Consider the following 20452-nt stretch of genomic DNA (forward strand, 5'->3'; position numbering starts at 1 on the left):
TGCATCGCCTGGGGAATACCCGTGCTGGTGATCGGCGGCCCAGAACAGTTAATGCGAAGTTCCTTAACTCGGCCCAGAAAGATGCCTTTTTACAATACTTTCGTGAACACAAAGAGGAAGTTTGCTACGAGGGAGCTGCAGTGCGGGTATACCAGGACTACTCGGCGGCCCTGGTGGCGAAACGCCGCCAGTATTCAGAGGTCTGTGCCCGCTTGATAGAGAGGCACTATAAATTCCAGGTTCGCTATCCAGCGGTGCTGAGAATTTGCGATAACGGTCAGTGGCGCACCTATGAGACACCGGGAAGCGCGATGGCTTGGCTTAACGGAGCTCCTGAGCAGCAAGAGGCAGGAGAGTGAGCAGGACAGTGATTGGCATCCGAAGTCGGTGGAAACCGGCTCCTGGTAACTGTTGGTAATGGGACTGAACAAGTATCTGGACAGTATTGAGAGTGAGCCTGTCAGAGAGCCCCTGGTGACATAGGCTTCGCTGGGTATGAATTGTTTGGGGATTGGGAAAGAGGGACGAATGTGTGAGAGACTGGGAAGTGTAAGGACAAGAGTGGAAGCACGGTTTGGTTGTGAATGAAATGGTTTTTTAGACTGCGAGGGGAGTGGAAGGAGACACAGTTAAGGAGTTTTTGCCACGTGTGTGTATGATAGCAGGGGAATGATGGGGATTGGGTGGCACATATGAGGTGTGTGTGGTATGGAGAACAGAGGATGGGGCTTCTGATTTAAGGGTATGGCAATTGGGGAGAATTCATCATGAGTGAGGATGGGATTCCTCTTGGTGTCATTGTGTGATCACAGACAGGCTTCTCTGTGGAAGCATGGAGAAGAATGGTTGTGAGAGTTGGAGGGAGGGAGGTGGGAGGGGGATTGGGAGGGGGGGGTGGGACCTTGGGGTTTCCATGGTGTCCGACATGGGTTTGGAGTGTGGTATTACGTGCTGCTGAGAGGAGGGGAAACACTTTAACAGAATGCTGTGGGGTTGGGGGCTCTGGGGTGAAGGCTGGGCGCCCGGGGGTCCTTAGTCTTTTGAGTGTGTGGATTTTTGTTCGGGCGTGGTTGAGAGATCCTGGCTAAGTTACCAGTACCTAGATTGATATCCTGGAACGTGTGTGGCATAACTTCGCCTATTAAGCGCACAAAAATCTTAGCCACTCTTCAGCGTCACAATGTCTCCTTAGCCTGCTTACAAGAAACTAAGCTATCAGATATAGAACATTTAAAGTTAAAACAACGTTGGGTGGGGGACTGCTATTTTGCGTCTGCAAGGGGCAAAAGGGGGGGAGTGGCGGTGTTGGTGCACAAGAATTTGCACTGTTGCACCCAGGTGGTAGCACGTCATGTAAATGGACGTTATATTCTATTGCGGATGAATGTTATGGGTCAGGAATTTTACCTTTTGAATGTTTATGGACCTAATGTATATGACCATGCGTTCTTCCAACACCTGGTACGATTAGGGATCCAGCATGCATCGGCTCCCTGGGTTCTGACGGGAGATTTTAACCAGGTGCTGGACACGCACCAGGATCGTTCAAATCCGACCCAGGGTAAGGCATTGGGAGGAGGAAAGGGCTTACCATACCTATGTCAGGCTCTAAATTTGGTAGACCCCTGGCGGTTGTGCAACCCTAGTGCGCATGACTACATGCACTTGTCTCGCGCACATGGTACGTGGTCCAGATTGGACTATATCCTGGTGTCAGCCCCCCTGTTTTCGCAGGTGGTGCGTTCGGAGATTGGCACTTTAGAGGTCTCGGATCACACACTAATTTGGGTGGACGTGGATCTGGGTGAAGCGAGACTGCGACTGAGGTTATGGAAGTTCCCGTCCTACTTAGTGGAAGAAGAAAATTTCAAGGAATATTTGCAGAAGTGGTGGTCCTTATTTGCGGAGGCGAATGCGGACCATACTTCGGACGCACGACTTTATTGGGAAACCGCCAAGGCTGTCCTGCGCGGGGACATCATATCCTACATGTGTGCGCGTTCCCGGTGGCTCTCGCAGGGACTTATTCGCTTGGAGCGGATATATCAGGAGGCCAAGAAAGTACACTTGGCAGCCCCATCGGCACACAATCGGGAACGGATGTTATCAACTCTAGCTGCCTTAAACGCACTGATTCACGAACGAACTAAAAAACACCTTTTCTACCGCTCTTTCAGATTCCATCGGTTTGGGAACAAGCCGGGAAGGTTAATGGCGAGGCTCGTTAAAACCTGGGGGGGTAACCGTTTTATCTCATCTTTAGTAGCGCCAGACGGTCAGCGAGTAACCCAAACCTCGAAGATAGCGCAGTTATTCTATGACTACTATGCGGCTTTGTATGCGACGCCAGGATGGCAGGAGGGTCCTTCAATTAGGGAATATTTAGAGAACTCGGGTCTTCCTCGTCTTTCCGCCTCCGTCATTGCTCAGCTTAATGCCCCTTTGAGGGGGACAGAGGTCCAGCGGGTGGTCAAGACACTGAAAAAGGGTATGGCACCGGGACTGGACGGTTATGCGTCTGAGTTTTATCAAAGCATGTTCCCACAGATTGCGGCCCCACTGTTGGATTTCTTTGAAGCTTCCCTGCTTCAGGGGTCCTTCCCCAGCTATTCGAATGACTCTGTGATTACTTTGATACCCAAGCCGGGTAAGCCTGTAGACCTTCCGGGCTCCTATAGGCCGATTTCTTTAATAAACGTAGATCTGAAGGTATTGGCCAGAGTGCTAGCGGATCGTTTAGCACCACATATACCATCGCTGATAGGAGAGGGGCAGGTGGGCTTTGTCCGGGGCCGCCACTCTACCCTGAATGTGAGGAAGATATGTCTTGCCATTGCCTGGAGTCAGGTGATTGACGAGTCGTTGCTTTTGGTGAGCCTGGACGCGGAGAAGGCGTTCGACAGGGTGCGCTGGGACTATCTGTTCTCGGTATTAGATTTTGTTGGGATACAGGGCTGGTTCCGGCAGGCTGTTGAGACGCTTTACGAACAGCCTCACGCGTCTTTAGTGGTGAATGGAGTGCGTACACCCTCCTTTACTGTGTCTTGTGGTACACGGCAGGGATGTCCCGTATCCCCTTTATTGTTCCTGTTATATTTGGAGCCATTATTGCGCTCTATCCAAGGAAATACGGATATCTCTGGCGTTGCGTTTTCGTCATCCTCAATGAAAACCTTAGCTTTTGCTGATGATATCTTAGTGACCCTGACGAGACCACAGCAGTCGATACCTGCTCTTTTGGGAGAAATAGATGAGTTTAGCTACTATTCGGGTTTTACCCTTAACTTACAAAAATCGGTAGCGTTTCCAATTCAGGAACATATACGAGAGCAGTGGGAGGGGAAGTTTCCCTTGTCCTGGACCTCGGGCCCAATGAAATACCTGGGGGTGTGGATCTCGGCGGATCTGACTAAGCTCTACGAACTGAATGTGGAACCCCTGCGGGAGTGCACGAGGGCTGCTTTGCAGGTGTGGCAGTCCTTGCCACTGTCCGGCTTGGGTAGAGTGGCATTATTCATTATGATATTGGTGCCCAAGTGGACCTATACTCTACAAATGTTGCCGATACTGCTTAGTCGGAAGGATGAGAGGTTGGTGACTCGGTTGGTCACACATTGCATTTGGCAGGGGAAACGGTCGCGGATGGCGGCGGCGCAGCTCTATAGACCAAAGAATCAGGGGGGCTGGGGATTACTGAACGTTAAGTTGTTATCGGTAGCAGGGAACATGAGGCACATCTCTGATTGGTTTAGAGGAACAAGCTACTTTACTTGCTCAGAGGAAGAACAGTTATTGTTGGCGCCGATACATTTTAGCGCTTGGCTACATATAAAGTCATGTGGGCGTCGGGTACCTAGTGCCTATGCAGTGTTATTCTTGCCATTGAGACGAGCATGGAAATGGGTGTGCCGTCTCTTCGGGCTTCGGTCGAGATATTCTCCTTTGTTACCGTTGCAGGGCAACCCGGATTTTTCCCCGGGTTCGACCTCGGCCCAATTTGTGGCCTGGGGAGCTCGAGGGGCTCATTATTTACATCAGCTTTATGTGGAGGAGGGACAGGAGAAGACATTGGGAGATTGGCGGTTGGAATTCGGGACCGTGACGGGGGATTTTTTCGCTTGGCATCAATTACAACACTATATCCGGTCGATTCCACAGGCTTCCTTGACCTCTGAGACGTGGGAGAAGTTGCTCGCTCTGTTTGCCCTGGATGTGCAATTGGCAGTCCCCCTAAAGTACTTTCACTCATGTCTGAGGGAGCAGTTGGGGGAGGTAGACTATGAGAAACTGGCAACCCAGTGGAATAATGAGCTATCTTTGAATCTGAAGGGCGAACACTTAAAAACTTATGTGTTAAATATTTCTAAAGTGACGGAGAATGTGACGCTGAGAGAAACTCTTTATAAGTTTGTAATGAGAATGTATTTTTCCCCACATAGGGCGATGAGGGCAGCCATGAGAACTTATGATGCCTGTGCCAAGTGTGCTCGCTCCCCGGCGGGTCTTGGCCACATGTTCTGGCAGTGCCCGAGGGTTCTAGAGTTTTGGAAACGGGTGGCTGGGCATGTGTCGGCTCTCTGGGGGGTGACCTGGAGCCCCTATGCATCTCTTTTATTTGACCAGTTCAAGCTATCAGCTCCAGGGGCAGTGGGACTTAGGCCCTTTTTGAAAAGGGCGGTTCTTATGGGTAAGAAAGTAATCCTTCACCAATGGATAACTGCAGAAGCCCCCACTTATCAGCAATGGAGGTCTAGAATGATTTCCTTATGTGCATTAGAATGTAGGGGGGTGGGAGACCTGGCCTCACCCAAAGGGGATGCTTATTGTTGGAGGTGGTCGCCTTTCTGGGATTCATTAACCCCGGTAGCGCGTAGTAGAATTCTTAATTGTTGACAGTACACCATGGAAACTCGGGGGGGGGGGGAGGGGGAGCGAGGGGGGGGTTGGGAGGTTTGGTGGGGAAGAGACTTTAGACCATTTGAGGATAATGTCTGTTGATGCCCTGATGGGAATTTTTGGTTAGTTGGGGAATGACTTGTGGTTATTTGAGTCATGGAGTGCCGTTGGGGATCACTAGAGTTTTAGATGCATTGGGAACTTTAGAGTTAGGTTGAGTCACTATAGTTATATGGATGTACTTAATGGTGTGGGGAGGAGGGGGAGGGGGAAAACTGTTATGATGGTTTAAACGTGTTGAATTTGATACCTGTTAATGGCCAAAGGTGCTGGTGTCTTGTATGGTACTTGGTTATTATTTGCATATATTAGTAACAAAAATGACTGACATAGAAAGCACGTGGAGGAGGCTAAAACTGTGAATGTTTGCATGATAGATCTATTAGTATGAGTTTTTACATAAAATAATAATACTGTTTTGATATGGAGTCTCATCACATAATTTCTCCATTAAAACGTTGAAACCATAGAATAGAAAGTGATGGAGGGAGGAAGATGGGAAGCGGGGAGAAAATGTAAAATACACTGTGACTTCAGTTGTATGATGATACTCTGTATGTATTCTTTACTGCGAGTAATGTACATGTTATTTTATGCTATAGCTAATAATAAAAAAGATTTAAATTATTAGTTTAAATATTAGTTATGGATTAGAATATTTATATAAGGCATTTTTTATTCACGTAAATAAAAGTGAAACAGTTGAGAGATAAAATGAAGAGCAAAAGAAAACTAACATACTTGAGGGAACTTCTAGATTGCTGTTCCTTATTTGTACATAAAAACAAATCTAATCCAGAAGGCAGCTGGCACATAAATTGAAAGTATGTTTTACATCAGTCAGTCAAAACGCAGATGGCTCATAAAAGCACAGTAGAATTCAACAAACATCTAATGCCAGCTTATCAGCACTCAGAAATTCAGTAAAAGTAGAAAATAAAAGAACAATTGTGAGAAGACTATTTACTGGCTGATTAAAGCTCTGGTGTTTACTGAGTCAATCAAAAGGTAGCTTGTCAATAATGGTTCAGAAAACAGCCACCAGCTGTGATTCTCAGTGTGGGCTAGTTTCAGAAAGGCAGTGACTCTTATTCTGTTTTGTATGTTTTCTTAGTCATTTCTGACCTAGCTTCCTTCCAAATTGTATGTTGATAGCTGATTGGCCCCCACAGGTCCTATGAAAACCAGTAGCTCCGCCAGCTCAGGACAAAGAAAAAAAACATTACTAAAAAAAAAAAAAAGATTGTTTCAAATCTTTTTCATTCACAATTGCTGTGCTGTGATCTGCAGGGGAGAGCTCTTTCTTCATTTAAGAACTATAAATGATGGGGGGAAAAGCCCTCTTATTTTGATAATTTAAAAGGGAGATTTAGACATTTACCTCTTCCTCTTACCAAATCTCTGTCAGAGTAATGTCTATAAATGGGTTAATTTTGCACAACGCTTTTCTCATCATGAAGCAGGATGAAGTCAGACACACAAATGGGTAACTCCCAAGCTTGCGGCTGTTCAACTGTTTTTGTACTGTTGTTTTTCAGAAGCAGCCTGCACATAAAATCAGTGCAAGAATTGCAGCATCACACAGACAGACTAGCCACTACAGTTTGACCAAATGTCAATTGCACCAATCTACATTTGGTCAAAATTAACCCATTTATAGACATTACTCTGATTTATTGTTTCACTGGATACTATCTTCCATTGCCCCTGGTACAAAATAAGTACCTGAGTATATGTAAACCACTTTGAATGTAGTTGCAAAAACCTCAGAAAGGCGATATATCAAGTCCCATTTCCCTTTCCCTAAAGCAGTAGTCTGTCCTCACATTTTTACCTCACATTATTGTTTGAATAATGTGAGGTAAGTGAGGACTAGACCACTGCTTTACAAATAATAAACAGACTTCTAGAGACCTACAATAACTGCAGTAGCTCTGGTCTGATGAGATTTTACTTTAGTAATTAGAGGAGCAACTGTTTGCTTATAACAGAGTTGGATGCTGGATGCTAGCCAGTTTGCTAAAATTCATTGTCATGTTTGTTCTATTGGGGTCAAGGAGGCATAAAGTTGTGGAGGTTTTCTGATGGATTCAGTTCTTTAGAGATAGTGACTAAGAGCCCATTTGCAGTCTAGAGTTTAAAGGGCTTTATCATGTGGATTCGTCTCAGTCATGCCTTTCCTCTCAAGAAATTTTTAGATTGTAAGCCACCTAGACATTCAATATGATGGGCAGGATACTAAATCCTGAATAAAACTTGAAACCTGAAACTTGGACAAAACACAGGAAGCACACTGGTATGTAAATGTGTTTCCATATTGGGCAGAAACTTGAGCTGAGTTCAGAGAACATGTTTCATCTCTTATGATGAAAATGAATGCATTGTTAATATGTCACTAAAGCCTGAAGTTCCTTCTAGTCAAGGTAATTGATATTAGGAAGAGTATTTTGCAGACAATTTGCCTAGATGAAGCCTACGTCATTTCCTCAAATGACAGCTTTAAAAGTGATATCCAGAAGACTTTGACCAAGGAGATCTTCTTCATTTTTCATGGTTTAACTTCACCTCCTTCCACCTATGGAAAGCTTTCCCTTACTCTGACTGCCGAATGTCTCTCAGTATTTTTTCACTAAGATCCAGGTTTTACTTTCCCACCCTGTATTTCTCTCCCATTGGTTCCCCATCTTCCCTAATAGTCCCTTCCCCTACCTGAGCCCACTTCCACTTTGTTGCTGGGTTCCACTTCTTGGTCCTCGTTTCCTTTCCAGCACTAAGCCCACTTCCTTGTCATCAAGCAGATGAAGCCATTACGTATGGGTTATGTCCATCAACCAGCAGGGGAGATAGAGAGCACTCAAACTTTCACAGTGCCCTCTTGGCCAGCTAGCTCCACTGCCTCTTCAGTATTCTCTATCTCCCTTAGCAGGGTGGCTGCAGCTTGTTCGAGCTCCAGAAAAATGTGCCGGGAGGTGGTTCCTGGCTTGCCAGTTGTTAACCGGGGTGTTGGAGGCTATAGCAGCTTCACTTTAAAGGCACATAGGTTAGCCCTTTCCCTGCCTTACCCATACCTCTGTGGATGTGGACATATTGCCTTGCTTTCCCTGTCCTTACCCATCAACAGTGGATGCAGGCATATAGGTTCGCCCTTTCCCTGCCTTTCCCACTCATCTGAGCCTCCGGAGTCTTCAATACCTCTGCTTTCCTCACAGCTTAAAAAAAAAAAAGTTGTGTCGCGTTTTTAAACGCAGAGACGCTGGAACAGAGGTTTTTGACCTGATTTTCAGCAGGATCGTAGTTGTACACTAGATCCTTTGAGGTAAGAGTGTTTTCCAACTCCTCCGGGGTGGGTCCGCGATCGGGGCGATTTTGGCGCGAACTGCCATTTTGGATTTTACCGCCGTTTTTCGGCGATGGCTGCGGACAACTTAAAGCGCTGTTCCACTTGTGGCAAGCGCAAATCAGCAGCAGGGCTCTGTAAATCGTGCTGTATTGGCGTAGGAGCTGGCCTGAGCATGGCGAGCGATGTTTCTTCCCGCTCTGAGCTGGCAGCAGGCGCCATTTTGCTTACACCGCATGGCGCGGCCTCCGTGGACACAGAGAGACCTGAGCCGGGTGGGGCACCTCGAGATGAGATTATTTCAGGAGTGGCTAGCACCGGACAGGATTTGGGTGCCCAGGGTGAGATTTTCTCCCTGGATTTTGTGCTTTTGCTGCATAAAGCATACATGATGAAAAGAGCCCTCCCTCAAGGGTCGCCTGAGGCTCCTCTGATTGCCCCCCCCCCCCGATGGATTCTGGCCTGGGACTGCCCAGTGAGGCCTTTTTCCCGGATGCTTGGCCTAAAGATAAGCGCAGAAGGGTTAATTCCCCTTCAGATTGTGGTGCACCTTCCCCCCCCCCCCCCCCCCCCCCCCCCCGTGGTCGGGGTGTGAGGATTCGGAGAACTCTGACAGACGTTCTTGGTCTGAGGAACCAGAGTCAGGTGCGGATTTACCACAGGATCTGGATGATCCCTCCGCGGTGAGGATTTTCCACCGTGATGAGCTGCCAGCGCTTATTTCAGATACCCTGCAGGCCCTCTCGATTGAAGATCCTGACAGTGGCATGGCCTTCTCGGGTAATCCCAGGATGGCTAGTACCAAGAAAGCTGCTCGGGCCTTCCCTTTGCATGACTCCATCCTAGAGCTTGTTTCGGTTCAGTGGGCTGACCCCGAGGGACCTTTGAGAGTTTCCAGGGCTATGGGGCAGTTATACCCTCTGCGTGAGGGACATATGGCTCGTTTTCATATGCCTACAGTGGATGCCCTAGTCACTGCGGTGACAAAGAGAACTACCCTCCCTGTTGAAGGAGGTGTTGCCCTGAAGGATGTTCAAGACCGTAGGCTGGAAACAGCGTTGAAACGGTCCTTTGAAATTGCAGGTCTCACTGTTCGGGCGTCTGCATGCAGCTGTTATGCTGTGAGAGCCTGCCTAGCTTGGCTGCAACAGGCAGTGGCTCAGCCCTGAGATGAAGCGGAGCCCTTCTTGGATGTGGCTCCGCGGATGGAGGTGGCCTTGTCCTTTCTGGCTGATGCCCTTTATGACCTTGTCAGAGCTTCGGCTAAACAAATGGCAGTAGCAGTGGCGGCTCGCCGTCGTCTGTGGCTACGACACTGGGCAGCGGACATGGCCTCTAAGCAAAGGTTGGTGAAGTTGCCTTTTCAAGGACTTCTCCTATTTGGTGAGGAGTTAGAGAAAATTGTGAAAGGCCTGGGTGATCCAAAACCCCAGCGCTTGCCCGAAGATAGGCAGAGGCCTTCCTCTAAGGGCCAGGCGGTCCACTCCTCGTACAGACCTTGCTTCCGTGAAGCTAGAAGGTACCGCCCGGGGCGTTCTGCTGGGTTCACTTCACGTGCCCGTGGTCAGCAGAGGAACTCCTTTCGCTCGGACAAGCGTTCCGCAGCCGGTGGCTCAAGACCAGGAGTTCAGGGGCGACCCTCTCAATGATGGTGCGCCAGCCCTCTCCTCGATGCCTGTCATCGGAGGATGGCTTTCCCTCTTTGTCGAGGAGTGGGCCAAGATTTCCTCAGATCAGTGGGTTCTGGACCTGATCAGAGATGGATACAGAATAGAATTCAACGCCCCAGTAAGAGACGTGTTTGTGGAGTCCCGATGCGGTTCTGCCGTCAAACGGGCGGCGATGGAGGAGACTTTACAAGGTCTGATTCAGTTAGGGGCAGTGACCCCGGTGCCTCCCGCCAAGCAAGGCTGCGGCCGATACTCCATCTACTTTGTGGTGCCGCGAAAAGGTGGGTCCTTTTGCCCTATTCTGGACTTAAAAGAAGTGAACAAGTCCCTGAGAGTGCGGCATTTCCACATGGAATCCCTGCGCTCCGTCATTGCGGCGGTTCAGCCAGGAGAGTTTCTCACGTCTCTAGACCTGAAAGAAGCTTACTTGCACATACCGATTTGGCCCCCGCACCAGAAGTTTCTGAGGTTTGCGGTGTTGGGAAAACATTTCCAGTTCAGGGCCTTGCCTTTTGGCCTCGCCACAGCTCCCCGAACCTTTTCGAAGGTAATGGTGGTAGTAGCTGCTTTTCTCAGGCGAGAAGGTATCAGGGTTCACCCGTACCTAGACGACTGGCTCATCAGAGCAGACTCTGCAACAGAGAGCTTACAAGCTACAGCCAGAGTGGTCTCAGTACTGCAGTCTCTAGGCTGGGTCGTCAATATGGCCAAAAGTCGCATGTCCCCTTCACAATCTCTAGAATCAGGTCCGTCTGCTCCTGAGGATGCCCCGCCCGCGAGCTTGGGACATTGTCCAGCTGCTGGGATCGATGACAGCCACGATGGAAGTGGTACCCTGGGCGAGAGCGCACCTGAGACCTCTACAGTATTCCCTACTCCGGAGATGGTCTCCTATTTCTCAGGATTACCAATAGAGATCTTACTTGGCTCCCTGCGGCCCGACTCAGCATGGAGTGGTGGCTCTCGGACAGCATGCTGCGGCGAGGAATGCCGCCGACGCTCCCCGTTTGGTGCCTAGTGGTAACAGATGCCAGCCTGAAGGGCTGGGGCGCACACTGCAAGGGGAAGCATGCCCAGGGTCTATGGACACCCGAGGAGTCGGAGTGGTCCATCAACCGCCTAGAGTTGAAAGCGGTGTTTCAGGCGCTTCTGGCCTTTCAAGTGACCCTGGAAGGATTGGCTGTCAGAGTGATGTCGGACAACACGACAACGGTGGCCTATATAAATTGACAAGGCGGAACAAGGTGCAGAGCACTAGCCGCGCAGGCCGAACTGATTTGCCACTGGGCCGAGCTGCATCTTCAGTGTCTGTCGGCAGCTCGTATTGCAGGTCAGAGCAATGTGCAGGCCGATTATCTGAGCAGGCATCAGATCGATCCAGTAGAATGGAATCTGGCAGACGAAGTATTCCTGCAGATCTGTGCCAAATGGGGCAAGCCCGTGATGGATCTAATGGCGACAAGTGCCAATACCAAAGTCCCGTGCTTCTTCAGCAGACGGAGAGATCCTCGCTCGGCGGGGTTGGATGCCTTGGCTCAACCCTGGCCTCCGGGTCTACTTTGTGTTTCCCCCATGGCCCTTGATAGGGCGCCTGCTCTTGCGGATTTGGCTGCACCCAGGAGAAGTGGTCTTCATCGCCCCGGATTGGCCAAGGAGATCTTGGTATGCAGACCTCCGACAGATGCTCCTGGAGGCTCCTCTGCCGTTACCTCTGGTACCGAACCTGTTGACTCAGGGACCGGTAGCCATGGAGGACGCCGGCCGCTTTGGTCTTACGGCATGGCTATTGAGAGGGCGCAATTGAGGGATAAAGGTTATTCCAATAATGTTATTTCCACTCTCCTGCAAGCCCGCAAGCGGTCCACTTCCGTGGCTTATGCCAGGATTTGGTGCCTGTTTGAGTCTTGGTGTGCTTCCAGAGCCATTGTTCCAATGCGGGCTCCTGTCTCGCCGATTCTGGACTTTTTGCAGGAAAGTGTACAAAAAGGCTTGGCCTATAATTCCCTGCGGGTGCAGGTGGCAGCGTTGGCCTACCTTCGTGGTAAGGTGGAAGGCGTGTCTTTGGCTGCTCACCCAGATGTGGCACGGTTTCTTAGAGGGGTGCTTCGGCTCCGACCTCCAGTGCGAGCACCCTGTCCAGCTTGGAACCTGGGGCTAGTTTTGAAAACCCTGCAGGCATCTCCTTTTGAGCCGCTTCGGCGAGCATCGGAGAAAGACTTGACACTGAAGGCCGTTTTTCTGGTGGCCATAACCTCGGCGAGACGGGTGTCAGAGCTCCAGGCGCTGTCCTGTAGAGACCCATTTCTGCAGTTTTCAGAGTCCGGAGTCACGGTTCGGACCGTGCCTTCCTTTATGCCTAAGGTGGTTTCAGCCTTTCACTTAAACCAGCCTATTTTCTTGCCCTCTTTTTCAGAGGAAGAGTTTCCAGAATCTTTTGGGCAGCTGCACCTTTTGGATGTGCGCAGGACTCTGCTGCAGTATCTGCGAGTTACTAACTCTTTCAGGACTTCTGATCATCTGTTTGTTTTGCTATCCGGTTCTCGCAGAGGGTCTCCAGCGTGTAAAGCCACTATTGCCCGCTGGCTCAAAGAAACTATCTTTTCAGCTTATCTGCTGGCCAGCAGGGTTCCGCCTGTAGCCTTTAAGGCACATTCTACTAGAGCGATTTCTTCCTCTTGGGCTGAAACTGGAGCACTCTCTCTTCAAGAGATATGCAGTGCAGCAACATGGGCTTCTAAGCTCTCCTTTGCCCGACATTACAGGCTGGATGTGGCTGCCAGGAGGGATGCGCGTTTTGGTGCACAAGTGCTAGCGCGTGGTGTGGCTTGTTCCCACCCTATCTAGGGATTGCTTTGTTACATCCCATACGTAATGGCTTCATCTGCTTGATGACAAGGAAGGGAAAATTAGGTTCTTACCTTGGTAATTTTCTTTCCTTTAGTCATAGCAGATGAAGCCATGAGCCCTCCCTGTATGATTGTCTGTATGCTGTGAATCTGTTTTTCAGGTTCTGTTCTAATTTCCTGAAGTTCCTTCCTTGGGAGAAAGTTGGAAAACAATCTTCAGGATTCATGTTCAGTTTAAATTTAGGAGGATGTGTTCATTCCCTCCAGCATGTTTTTTTTTGGAGGATGTGTTGATTCTCTCCAGGAGGCGCGTGTGTTCCCCTCCAGTTCTATAAATAGGAGGATGAGTTAATTCCCTCCAGGAGGATGTGCATTCCCTCCTTTATGAGTTCATGCCCTTGTGATGGGCCATCGTTCGCTGTGAGGAAAGCTCTTGTGATTCCCATTGCGGTTTGCCATACTGCTTTGGAAGCTTCAAATACTGAAGAGGCAGTGGAGCTAGCTGGCCAAGAGGGCACTGTGAAAGTTTGAGTGCTCTCTATCTCCCCTGCTGGTTGATGGACATAACCCATACGTAATGGCTTCATCTGCTATGACTAAAGGAAAGAAAATTACCAAGGTAAGAACCTAATTTTCCCATTGGTGTTAAGTGGCTCGTTATTCAATTAAATTAAATTTCATGCACAAGCTTACCCAAATTTACATCTGCAGTTTCTAGTGACTTTTATAGAACTTGGGGGAGAGTGTGTATGCCATTTCACCTGTGTAAATTTGCTTGTTATACAAGCAAATGATGCCCAAGTTTTCTAAAATTATATCATAGGAGATTATTTTTCAAGTAATGGAAACCCCACAGCAACCCATAGGGACTGCAGTTTGTCACAGCCTTTACGTAAGTTGAAAATGCATGTCATTTTTGGCTGTCTTCCAAAATCAGGCTTCTCCCAGGAATGCAGAACTAGCATTTGTAATCAAAATAATGCAATCACTATGAAATGTAATATTCTACTATACACACTGGTAACCTTTTTTCCCCACATGAAGGAGACAATTCTGATTCTTCTGGCATGCCATATTATAGTATACTGAACTGGCTTCTCCTCCTTACAAGAGCAACAGAATCTCTATGCTGAAGAACTATTTCCAGATATTAAAAATTACATTTGAAGGGTTTTTCAGCTCTTTTTTTAAATAGCTTTCAGATTTCAAACATGGTTGTCAATAATGCACACATTTCTTTTAGAATAGGGTTTCCTGTACAGCAGAAACATAACTTCTTTAGTAAAAAGCACATTTTGCACAGAACTGTATCAATCCTGGCAGCCTGAGCCTAGAAACCCTCATGCTTTTCAATTCCATTAATCGCTTTCTTCTTTCTTTTGTACTGTTTCTCACAGGCCACATAACTATCACCAACTACTTGCTCAACTATTTCCCAGGTCTTGATCTGGAAAGAAGGAATGTGCATGGGTTCACAGCACTGATGAAATCTGCGATGCAAGGTCGCAATGACTGTGTCAGAGCCTTAATGCTGGCAGGTAGGTGGAAGGTACTGCTCCGTCAGTATCTTGATTAATGGCATATGGATGGCAATCCTTCAGTATATCAGGAATTATGCAAGTTCAGGTTCCTAGCAAAGATTCTATCCTGTCTTTAAATGTTCTGTTAATTGATAAACTCTCATTTAATTTGTATATATCTTCATTTGCCCTCCAACAATTAGATCTTTTAATTCATACATATGCAGCTAATGGTCTGAACTATTGCACTGCCATCTGAAGAGGTTGCAACTGGTCCAGAACACTGTTATAAAACTGTTATGTAATGCCAAGAACACTGATTACATGACTCTTTTATTGTTTAAACAACATTGGCTTCTGATTATATATGGATTAAAATTTTGATGCTTGATCATTGCTCATATTTCACAGTATACTAGTTTATTTCTCTTATTTCCTAATTCCATATGTTAGGCAATGCTTCCCTCTTTTTTTAGATCATTTAAATACATTAACATGTATTGACACTTCATTTTATTTCAGGCGTCAGGTATAGCACTTTGTACCCCGCATATCTTTCGATTTTTTTATTTTTATATTTTTTTCCACCCACGTCTTTTGTTGCCACATTTCCTGTCTAGTCTCTGTTTCCTAGACAGCATCAACCGTCATCCTTTCATTCCACATAGTGTTGGTTTTGATTTCCCATAATTGGTGCACCGTCATCTCTCCCTTTCAATTGTTTCTTCATTTGTTTTCATTTCTGTTTTTTTAGCTCCTTTGCAGGAGTATTTTTTATACCATCATAATTTTTGTCTTTAGTGTGTTCGGATTTACTATACATCATTTCACAAGCATTATAAGTTTTGTTTTTTTTAGTGGACGTCATTTCCGGTTTAGCGCTGTTTTTTATCACTGTTTTCTCTAGTAATAGCGCATCGGTATATTTTTTTAGCTCTATCGCAAGAGTTTTTTTCATATCACTATATGTTTTTTTAGCTTTTTCACGCATTTAGCATCATTTTCCCCAGCATTACAGGTTTGTTTTTCCTCGGCACATCACTTCCGGTTTAGCGATGTTCTCTTTCGTGATGTTTGGCGGTTTTATTTTTGGCACCTTTTTTTGTTTATAGTGCAGTTCCTTCAAGACACAATTTTTTCATCTACATTACTAATAGTGCGTGCAGCGCTTTTGACGGACTTTTCTAAACAGTCTTTTTAAAGGTTAGTAGTACCATTTACAACTCACCTTTTTGTCTTTTTTGTTTTGCATGTTCTTTGATTCATTTTATTGTTTCATTATATCTCCCCATTGAGCTGTATGTAAGCATTACATATGACATTCTGTTTTTTATATATTATCTTCAACCACAGTTTTATTTTTTTTATTTTTTTATCTTCTTTTTTGCTACTCATGCATTAATACGTTGCTACGTGGGCAACTCTACGTCCTCCATGTTTAATCATTGCCCCTGTTGGACTACATTTTTACCTACATTCGTGTTCTTTTGTTTTTGCCTCTTTCTTTTTTCGCTATCAAGTTTGTTTCTGTTTTTCTGTGTTTTCTTTCCTGTGAATACTTTCTTACTTGTCTACTCCCACAGACTACTACGTCATTTTTGAAGAACCAACCTAATTGCTATTCAGCAATATTCCGTGCAAGAGGTCAGTACTCCTCACTACATTACACATTTTTTACAACTTTTTTTACACTTTATCAAGTGGTAAGTTATTTTCTCCATTTTTTCTTCATATCGCCTGATAGACTGCTGTAAGATCTCCAGAGGATTTCCATCATCATTGCTCTGCAGCACTTTGCACAGCAGGTCAGTCTCACTAATAAACACAATACCGAGGGTTTTTTTTCATTAAGGACTCTTTCAACCTTAATTGTCTGATCTATTTTTGTCCATTTAAATTTGCCATTTTTTCTACATATTCCTTTTCCTCAGTAATGCGGTTATGTATTATGTCAATCAGCAAGATCTTTTCTATTTATGGTTTCCCCACATTTTTATTTATAGTTGGTTTTCCATTCATGCGGTTGACATTAAACCACATATATCAACATGCATCAAATCATTGTCTAATAGTTTAAATATGTATGTGACTTTAATGTTGTATATATATATGTGTGTATATATATCACAGCATTAAGTTATTTACCCATATTATTATTGATTTTAATTTTTTGCTCTGCTTTTTTGAAATCTGCACTTTTAAATGGTCATTTGTTCTTTTTATTTATGTATGTGCACCTTGCATTATTTCACTTTTATTGTTTAAATTTATGTTGTGCATATACATTCATTATTGTTTACTGTTCTTATTTATATAGGACATGTATGGGCTTTTTGCACTGCATTATCATTTTATAAATCTATACATAGTGTATATTTTTTCGTGATAAGTTTATTATATGCATGTGTTTTATTTTTAATTATTATTATTTTTATATCATCTTATAAAATTGCCACACATATACCTTTAAAGTTTACAAGTTTATATAATTTACAATATTTATTGTTTTAACTTTTTTTGTAGATATTAATTTTTTCTGTTCTTTTATCATATATATCATATATAAATGTACTTTTTATAGACTCCTGATGCAGGCCTGATGGCCGAAACACGACGTTGTGTCGAATCTTCAAACCTTCAATAAAGTTTTTTATTTAAGAACATCCTCCAGTTTCTGGTATCCTTGGTTGTACTCCCACTTTTTGTACATTATTGTTTTTACCATGGGGCGTTTGAGTTCTCCGCTTGCTAGTGGATCTTCTCTCACATTCAATTCGTTCGCCATCTACAGATGTGGCTCTATGGCACATGTAAGTGCTCCTAGCTAAGCATATACATGCATAAATACTCAGTTACACTAATGAGGTAATTAAATCCAATCCAATTACCATGCAACCCAAAATACTTCTGTAACACCAATGTCAACTCTCCTCTCATTTCCACTATCCACTATATATTGTAAGCCACATTGAGCCTGCAAAGAGGTGGGATAATATGGGATACAAATGCAATAAATAAATTTGCTGATGACACAAAGTTACTCAAAGTCGTTAAATCGCGGGAGGATTGTGAAAAATTACAAGCGGACCTTACGAGACTGGGAGACTGGGTGTCTAAATGGCAGATGACGTTTAATGTGAGCAAGTGCAAAGTGATGCATGTGGGAAAGAGGAACCCAAATTATAGCTACGTCATGCAAGGTTCCACATTAGGAGTCACGGACCAAGAAAGGGATCTAGGTGTCGTCGTTGATGATACGTTGAAATCTTCTGCTTAGTGTGCTGCAAATAGAACGTTAGGTATTATTAGGAAAGGAATGGAAAACAAAAATGAGGATTCTATAATGCCTTTGTATCGCTCCATGGTGCGACCGCACCGCAAATATTGTGTTCAATTCTGGTCGCCGCATCTAAAAAAAGATATAGTGGAATTAGAAAAGGTGCAGAGAAGGGCGACGAAAATGGTCACTTGTGGTGGAGACTTTGAGAGAAGGTTTATTATTATTATTGTTATTATTAAGGGCCATTTGATTCTAGAAAGTGTGCTGTCCTCTGTTATAGCGATTCCATTAATTAATTAATTTATTTATTTTTTTTGTTACATTTGTACCCCGCGCTTTCCCACTCATGGCAGGCTCAATGCGGCTTACATGGGGCAATGGAGGGTTAAGTGACTTGCCCAGAGTCACAAGGAGCTGCCTGTGCCTGAAGTGGGAATCGAACTCAGTTCCTCAGTTCCCCAGGACCAAAGTCCACCACCCTAACCACTAGGCCACTCCTCCACTCCATAATTTACTCATCAAGATCAGACTAACCAGTCTGTAATTCCAAGCCTCGTTCTCACTTCCAGTTTTGTAAAACAAACAAAAAAAAGGAATCACATCTACCTGTCTCAAGCCCTCTGGACCTATGCCTGACTCTAAAGAATCATTGAAAAGGGCAGGGAGTGAATCCGCCAGAACTGTCCTATATTTCTTAATACCCTTAAATGTATCCCACCTGTCCCCATGACTTTTACTTTTAGTTTAGCTAGTTTGTCATGAACACAACTTTCTGAAAATCATTTGAGGTCTATGTCACTTCCATTCCTATCTGTATTTCTTTTTTGCAGTCTTGCTTCCAGCCCTTCATCTATAAACACCAAAAAGAAATATTTGTTGAGCTGTCCTGCTTTTTTTCTCATCAACTTCTACATATTCCTTCCCTTTCACATTGCACCCATATTCCCTTCCTGTCACTAACATATCTTAAAAAGTCTTGTACCTCCTCCCTCCTTCACTTGTAGTAGGGCACACACTGTTATTCATAGGAGCCAACATTTCAAAATTATTGGGGGTGCTAAGCCCAATGGAAATAACCCTTCCCTGGACACATACAAGGAATTTTCTCAATATTGGGGGTGCTCAATCACCCACAGAGTCGGCTCCAGTGCTGTTATTTACCCTGTTGTTAACACTGGTGTGCAGTTTGATAATATGCTATTGTATCCTTTGGACCAACTCACATGGGTACAGCCACTGGATGATAACTGGACTTCATTCAAGCCTATGGATCCAAGTTTGTGTGAGCAGATACCCTTTCATTTCCAGTGGGAACCTTATCTATTTAAAGCAGCTGATAGCTCCTTCTGGAACAATTCTTCCTCCTGCTCCCCGACTACTATCTTGGAGTGGGATACTTGTTTTCATATGTTCTTTCCACAAAATATTTCCTTTTCTATGGCACCATGAGTACGTCTTCCTAAGAACACTACGCAGTACAGTTCAAACTATTTACTGAGCAGTACCTGGTGCAGCCATACATACACCTTTGGTATTTTTGCAAGTGTGTTGCATTTACAAAAGAAAGAACCTGAGGTGCAGTGATGAACTGATGCTTTTGGGACTTTGCTTTAATCCCTTTCAGTTTTCTTTTGTTGTTTTATTCTATTTTTGCACTGTAAATACTTGGTTCTGTTGATCACTGTCCAGAATGCCTCTCTCTTCCTCCTGCCTGCACTGCATGGTTTGGTATCTCTCTCACCCTTCCCCCCTCCCGCCTCGGTGATCCTCCAACAATCCTGTGGACCGCCAGCAGTGTCAACAAGGAAAAGAAGCTGCTTCAGCCACCCCTGGAAGCGTTCCTCTGTTATGTCCCGCCTTGTCTGATCCAACTTCCTATGTCTACGTAAGCAGGACACAACAGAGAGAATGCTTCTGGAGCCAGCCATAAGTACATAAGTAATGCCATACTGGGAAAAGACCAAGGGTCCATCGAGCCCAGCATCCTGTCCACGACAGCGGCCAATCCAGGCCAAGGGCACCTGGCAAGCTTCCCAAACGTACAAACATTCTATACATGTTATTCCTGGAATTTTGGAGTTTTCCAAGTCCGTTTAGTAGTGGTTTATGGACTTGTCCTTTAGGAAACCGTCCAACCCCTTTTTAAACTCTGCTAAGCTAACCGCCTTCACCACTTTCTCCGGCAACGAATTCCAGAGTTTAATTACACGTTGGGTGAAGAAAAATTTTCTCCGATTTGTTTTAAATTTACTACACTGTAGTTTCATCGCATGCCCCCTAGTCCTAGTATTTTTGGAAAGCGTGAACAGACGCTTCACATCCACCTGTTCCACTCCACTCATTATTTTATATACCTCTATCATGTCTCCCCTCAGCCGTCTCTTCTCCAAGCTGTATAGCCCTAGCCTCCTTAGTCTTTCTTCATAGGGAAGTCGTCCCATCCCCGCTATCATTTTAGTCGCCCTTCGCTGCACCTTTTCCAATTCTACTATATCTTTCTTGAGATGCGGCGACCAGAATTGAACACAATACTCAAGGTGCGGTCGCACCATGGAGCGATACAACGGCATTATAACATCCTCACACCTGTTTTCCATACCTTTCCTGATAATACCCAACATTCTATTCGCTTTCTTAGCCGCAGCAGCACACTGAGCAGAAGGTTTCAGTGTGTTATCGACGACGACACCCAGATCCCTTTCTTGGTCCGTAACTCCTAACGTGGAACCTTGCATGACGTAGCTATAATTCGGGTTCTTTTTTCCCACATGCATCACCTTGCACTTGCGACAGGAAAAAACATCATCTGCCATTTAGCCGCCCAGTCTCCCAGTCTCGTAAGG

The 20452-nt window shown here is 45.4% G+C and overlaps 1 protein-coding gene across 1 annotated transcript in view; it reads left to right on the top strand.

The window, feature by feature from the left end:
* The window catches only part of ANKRD33B (ankyrin repeat domain 33B), a 104529-nt gene that overhangs the window by 74078 nt on the left and 9999 nt on the right, over positions 1-20452 (top strand). Inside the window, exon 3 of the mRNA XM_030190068.1 lies at positions 14207-14347. Coding sequence (XP_030045928.1) covers positions 14207-14347 — 141 coding nt within the window. The remainder of the gene's footprint in view (positions 1-14206; positions 14348-20452) is intronic.

The sequence above is a fragment of the Microcaecilia unicolor genome, chromosome 1 (assembly GCF_901765095.1).
Source record: "Microcaecilia unicolor chromosome 1, aMicUni1.1, whole genome shotgun sequence".
In the NCBI taxonomy this organism is placed as follows: domain Eukaryota; kingdom Metazoa; phylum Chordata; class Amphibia; order Gymnophiona; family Siphonopidae; genus Microcaecilia; species Microcaecilia unicolor.